The sequence below is a fragment of the Vidua macroura genome, chromosome 2 (assembly GCF_024509145.1).
Source record: "Vidua macroura isolate BioBank_ID:100142 chromosome 2, ASM2450914v1, whole genome shotgun sequence".
Classification (NCBI taxonomy): Eukaryota; Metazoa; Chordata; class Aves; order Passeriformes; family Viduidae; genus Vidua; species Vidua macroura.
This window is the reverse complement of record NC_071572.1, coordinates 116,135,491-116,141,490: the sequence shown is the minus strand read 5'-3', so window position 1 is coordinate 116,141,490 and position 6,000 is coordinate 116,135,491. Positions and strand designations below refer to the sequence as shown.

Here is a 6,000-nt window from a genome sequence, read left to right as displayed (position 1 = left end):
CCCCTCCCCTCCGGCCGCGCGCCCCCGTGGCGCCCCCGCGCGGGCCGCCGCGCGCCCCCGCACCCCCCGCGCGCGCGCGCGCGCGCCGGGGGCGTTCCCGCCCCGCCCCTGCCCATGGCGGCCGCCGGGGGCGGCGCAGGCCCCGGGGCGGCCGCTGGGGGGCGCGCGCGGCCGCCGCGCGCCTCTCGCTGCGTCGGGTGTGTTGGGTTTTTTTTTTTTTGGTTGTTTTTTTTTTTTTTTTCTCTCCTCTTTCCTTCCTCCTTTTATTTCTCCCCCCCCCCCACCACGTCTTTCCCGAAGTCTCTCCCCCCCCCTCCACCGCCGCCTCCTTTCCCTCGCCGCTCCCCAGCGCCGGGACGCCGCTCCGCTGGCCGCAAGAAGAGGCGGCCTCCCCTCACCATCCCTCCCCCCCCGCCTTCCTTCCCCGCTCCTCCCGCCGACCGGGACTCGCCCCGAACCGGGAGGGAGACGCTCGCTACCCCGCTCCTCCTCCTCCTGCTGCCGCTCCTCCTCCTGCAGCGGGGGCCGCATCCTGCTGCCGGGGGGGAGGGAATTGATGTGGATACCCAGCGCAGCACCAGCACCATGCAGCCGCCGCCGAGGAAGGTGCGACCCCCGCCCGGCGCAGGGGTGGGGGGGGGGGGGGGGCTGTGCGCGGTGGTTCCGGGGGGCTGCGGCCGTGGGGTGGGGTGGCTTTGGGCTGCCGGGGGGATGCGGGGGTCCGAGGCCGCGGGGAGAGGGGCTGCGCGGCGGGGGAGGCTGCGGGAAGGTTCGGAGAGGCAGCGCAAGTGTGGGGAAGGGAGCGGGGGGCGCAGCGGAGAGTTGGGGGGCCGGGGCGGCTTTGGCGAGGGTGGCCCTGCAAGGTTGGGTCGTGGGGAGATGTCGCGGGGTGGGGGTGCTGGGGACCGGGCACGGCGGGGCGGGATGGGATGGATGGGAGTGAGCTCCGGAGGCAGGACAGGGCAGGTGAGGATGGAGGTGCAGGGGGCAGCGGGGACCCCCCCCCCTCTCCAGAAGCTCTCCAGAAGGGAGACGGAGGGCAGGGAGGGGTGAGGGCTCGGCTGCGCGGAGGCGTGGGGGTCGTGCCGCCTGTGGGGTGCTCCCGGGGGGGATTTTGGGGGGCTCCTGCGGTGCGTCGGTGCCAGCGGCGAGGGGTTGGTCGCCTTGGGGAAGGAGGTCACGTCTGGAGGCGATCCAGGGACGCGGGCTGTCCCGGCGTGTGCCAGGAGCGCTCGGGAGGGCACACGGGAGCAGGAATTGTGCAGTTCCCACTCGCGTTCCCACGTGCGATGGGGAGCAGCCCGCAGATGCCCCGGGGAGGCTCCTCGGTGACCCTGCGGTCCGTGGCAATGTGGGGTGCTGCCCGGCGAGGGGACTGGTGTGGGAGCGGAGGCAAGCGGGAGTGGAAATTTGGGATCAAGGCTGTGCCCGCTGTGGCTTGTCTGGCTAGGCAGGTTGGTATCTGGGAGACCTGAGCCGCTCCGGGGTGATTTTTTTGGGCACGTTCTGGGGGTTTGTGCTCAGCGCTGGCGCTGTGGGGAGAAGGGCAGAGCTGGAGAGGATGGAGAGGCTGCTCCTGTGCGGGCAGGGGTTCCGTGGGGCTGAGAGCTGTGCCGTGTCCGCGGTCCTGCCCGCTTCGGGATGCTCTGCCCGTGGTGGTTTGCAGCCCCGTGGAGATTTTTTCCCGTGTGGCACTGTGGGATTTCTCCGTGGGGAGAGGAGATTGCCCAGTTTCTGCACCTGGCAAAGCCCTGCAACAGTGGCCAGGAGAGGAGGGAACATGAACAGGATTCCCTGTCATGGCCAGAGCTCCCCAGCAGCCCTGGCAGGCAGCTGCAGTGAAGGTCTCTCATTCCTGCCTCCCGGCCTCTTATTTTAGGAGCAGACTCTGATTTTGTCAAACAAAACCAATTTAATTTCAATTAGTTCAATTTTAGTTTATTTATTTTGCATGTGTGTCGTTCTTTGCCTGTGCTATTTCATTTTGAGATTATTTCCATTACCTGGCTTGTGTCGTGTGGATTTATTTATTTTGAGTTGGGATTTTTTTTTATATATACAGATAAAACCAAAAATGCTGAAAGTTCACGTTAAAAATAGACATTTTTTCTGCTTAAAGTCAGAGGCATACACGTGATTTATTTTTCTGGTGTCATGTGAAAAACTTGTCTTTATGTGATGTTGTGATTAAAGGGTGCTTGTTGCTGGGGCATGGTTTTCAGAATTAAAATAGAGAAGCTGATGAGATCCAGGATTTTTTTTTTTTCCCCTGGCTAGTGAAGAAGAGGGAGATGGGTGCCCTCTTCCTCTGTGAATTTCTCATCCCTCTGCAGTAGCAGTTTGGCATTTCTGTCCTCATGAATTCATAATGTGTTCAGAGATATTGGTGATCATTTTTTAGGCCGATATGTGGATTCCCTGTGATCACTAGAGGGCTTAAATACCAAGACCTCTTGTTTAACAAAAAACAAGAACAAAACAATCCCAAGGTTCCCTTCCAAAACCAAATCCTAATACCTGTGCCATTGGTGCTCCTTGCCCAGTTACCAGGCAGGTTCCCAAAGTATTGGAATTTTGGCTGTGCAGGATCACAAGGCTCAAAGGAAAACTACAACAGTACTAAAAATGTAAAGCCAACCTTCTGAAGCCTTTCCCAGTTTGTTTGTTTGTTTCCCTGATGAAATGTGACTTAAACGACAGAAAATATAAGTGGTCCTTGGGTTGGTTTGTTTGTTTTCCTGGTGAAATGTGATTTAAACTACAGGAAATGTAAGTGGTCCTTGGGCTTGTTTGTTTGTTTTCTTGTTGAAATGTGACTTGAACTGCAGAAAATATAAGTGGTCCTTGGGCTTGTTTGGTTTTTTTTTGTAGGTGAAAGTTACACAAGAGCTGAAAAACATTCAGGTTGAGCAGATGACAAAACTTCAGGCCAAGCATCAGGCAGAATGTGACCTACTGGAAGATATCAGGTAAGGCTACAGAAAATGTTACCAAAATTCCTTTAAGGTCCAGTTTTTGGAAGAACATTTGAGTTACAAAATTCAGGAACTGACGATGGAATTTCCTCTTTGGATTTCCTGCTTTTAGGCTGTTAAAGTTTTGACACAGCTGGAAATTATAACTGGAGCTAACACAATGCAAACCCTTTTTTTTTCTTCTCTTCAATGGGGGGAAATGTTAAAAGAGACTCACAAACAACATCCAAAAAGCATTGGTCTTTTCAGCAATATTTATTTACATAATATACTGAGACTTTGATTTACCAGTTGTAAAAGGCTGCTAAAATTACTAAAATATTTTAAAGCCACTGATGATTTATGTCTCTCTAGAGATAGCTTTGAAAAGCACTTTCAAGCAGATTGCATTTTTTACCAGAAAGTTACAAGAAGATATTTGCATTTATAATTTAAAACTCTGCATGGGTTCAAAACAACAGAGAAAATCCACACAGCATCAGTTGTGGAGGTTTCATTATTCCTTTTACCTAATGTGATTAGCTTCTCCTGAAATTAAAGGTTTGCTTTTAACAAAATATGGTGGGAGTGGGTACCTGGCATTATGTGGAGGATTAATGATTCCATTTCCTGTAAAATATTCAGCAAAAGTCCATTGCTGCCCTGCTCTTTTTGGCAGTGGGTAGTCCACATGTTAATTATTTAAATGAGATTTCCTGCTTGATGCTTGTATATTAAATGCAAGTGTTTGGCTTTGACAGATGAAGTTCTGTGTGTCTCACTATCAGCGTCCTCCATAAATCAGAATGTCAAGGCCGGAGCCTTTTCTCCCCCTTGTTTTTTTGGGTGTTGAAACACTTTTTTTTTTTCCCTCTGTGGGAAAGATCGCAGCGTTCATTTCCTCAGATTAAGATTATTCTGGGGAGCGTGCAACACGCAAATGCTGAGTAATAAGTAACAGACTGATCCAAGGAATTTTCCCCCCTTAGATGGAAACTTATTTTTAGAGCATCTAGGCTGGCTACTGCTGCTCTAGCCCAGGTTTTGTGAGCACTTGCTCTTTTTCAGGAGCTTATGATCACTTCAGTCTGTATTCTGCTGTAAGATGTCATAAGCCTGTGGCTACAAACCCAGGAAAACGTGGAAATGCCAGCTTAAAATATCTTCCTTTAATGTAATTTAATTTCTGCAGTTAATTAAATTTCTGAATTTCAGTGTCGGGGATTAGGAAGCCGGGTTAAGATGTTTAATTTACTCCCCTGGTCTCTGAGTGCGTTCAGCGCTCTGGTTGCAGAATTGCTGCGTGGATTTACAAATGAAACATTCTTTCAGTGTGGGGTGGTGGGATGGGGTATGACAGCTCAGTGGTGTCAGTGATTTGTTCAAATATCACAGAAGAGAATCAGAACCAGGCAATTCGGGGTTAATTTGCTGAACAAGCCCCGATCTTGGAGTGTGATGCAGAGGCCTTTGGACTGGGAAGGGGGAAAGCTTTGGGGGCTCCATGGTGTTGCTCAGGGTGTGATGCTCCTGGGGGAATTCTGGTGTCAACCTCACCCCAAAATCCCCTGTCATTTAGGGCTGGATTCAGGATATGCAGCCACCGTGGTTCCGGAGCATTCCAGAAAGCTGGAACCACACACAGGATCTTTTTGCCTCTGGAAGGAAGGACTGTTTTTATAGGAAGCACCCTGCTGTTGTCCCAAAGTGTGGAATTTGAGCAGAGTGCCATTTGTTTATCAAGAGTTTGGCTCCTTTGGTAGCATTTTTGAAGCTTTTGGGCGCTGCAGGAGCACAAATTTGTGCTCAAAATTCCAGAAACTGAAGTGCTGCAGTGGCAACAGGAAACACTGAATCAGGGCTTGCAAACCAGTGATGAAAAATGCATGTTTGAAAAAGTTACTTTATTGTGAATAATTGCTTCGTTTGTTGGCACATAAATGCAAGCATTCAAATGACATTTTTTGTATCGCTTCGGTTGGGTTTTATGTGCAACTAAAGAGAAGTGATAGGAGGAAAAGATCAGAAAGTTCTCCAGCAGAATACATCTATTGTCTGGTGTATTAGCAGATGATTTTTGGCAGCCTACCAGCCCATAAAGCATGCTTGCAGTACCAGCAGCTTTGATTTCTTTATGCAAAACTGGGGATTCTTGGTCAGGGTTGAGGCATATGTGTGTAACTACCCTTTTTTTTTTTTTTGGATGGCTTTTTGACACTTATGTAAAATTCTAGTATTTATTTTAAAAAATAACCAAATGTCCATTTTAGTCTTAACAAACTGTTGTTCCTTTGTGGAAGCTCAGTACCACTAAAGCTGAAGTCTCTTTGACAAGACTCTAATAAAGAATGTGTTTGAAATGTGTTAGCAAAGAGATTTAAAAATACATTTTTGTTTTTGTAATCTCTGTTTGGCTCTTTGTGTTACATTTCTCCATGCTCAGTGACTGGGGAATTTGGGGAACAAGTGATTCAGGATGCTTTTAGGGTCTTTTGGCTTACTTTGAGGCATGACATGTGTTTATCTTCTGTACCTCACTAAAGCCTTCGTGTGGGAGATCTGTGTTGGCATTACCATAAAAAAAGTTGTCTTTCTGCCACTGGGATGGAGAAAAAGTTTTTTTTCCTTGACAGGTAAATGTAGGTTTTGTTGCTGTGATCCAGAAACCCTTCAACATTTATGGCAAGGAGTCCTTCACTCCATCCACACTGGCTGCTTTTAGGCAGTGAGTTAATTATTTTTTTGCTGGGCTATGAATGGCTGAATTTATCAGAGGTGTTAGCAACATTCATGTATTTTATTTTGGTTTTAAGATTGCCTTATTTGACTGATGGTAGTAAGTAAGTAAGTCCCAGGCAGGGTCTGCAAATGCTCTTGGTTTGCTGGGACAGAGGGATGTTTTCCTTTTGTCTGTGTACCAGTGCCTGCAGAATTGTAAAGAACTCTGTGTGATTCACATTTTAATTCAGCTTGGCATTTCTGTGAGGTATTTATGTGCTACAGACTTCATAAACTCATTAAGTGATAATTGCTTTACATTAAACAT

The 6,000-nt window shown here is 49.0% G+C and overlaps 1 protein-coding gene across 4 annotated transcripts in view; it reads left to right on the top strand.

Moving 5' to 3' along the window:
* Positions 1-301: 301 nt before the first annotated feature.
* Positions 302-6,000, top strand: part of FCHSD2 (FCH and double SH3 domains 2) — a 131,656-nt gene continuing 125,957 nt past the window's right edge. For 3 of the 4 annotated variants that reach the window (XM_053971488.1, XM_053971489.1, XM_053971490.1), the window contains exons 1-2: positions 302-606; positions 2,872-2,969. In XM_053971488.1, coding sequence (XP_053827463.1) covers positions 586-606; positions 2,872-2,969 — 119 coding nt within the window. In that variant the 5' untranslated portion in view covers positions 302-585. The remainder of the gene's footprint in view (positions 607-2,871; positions 2,970-6,000) is intronic. The other variant, XM_053971492.1, reaches the window with a different exon arrangement.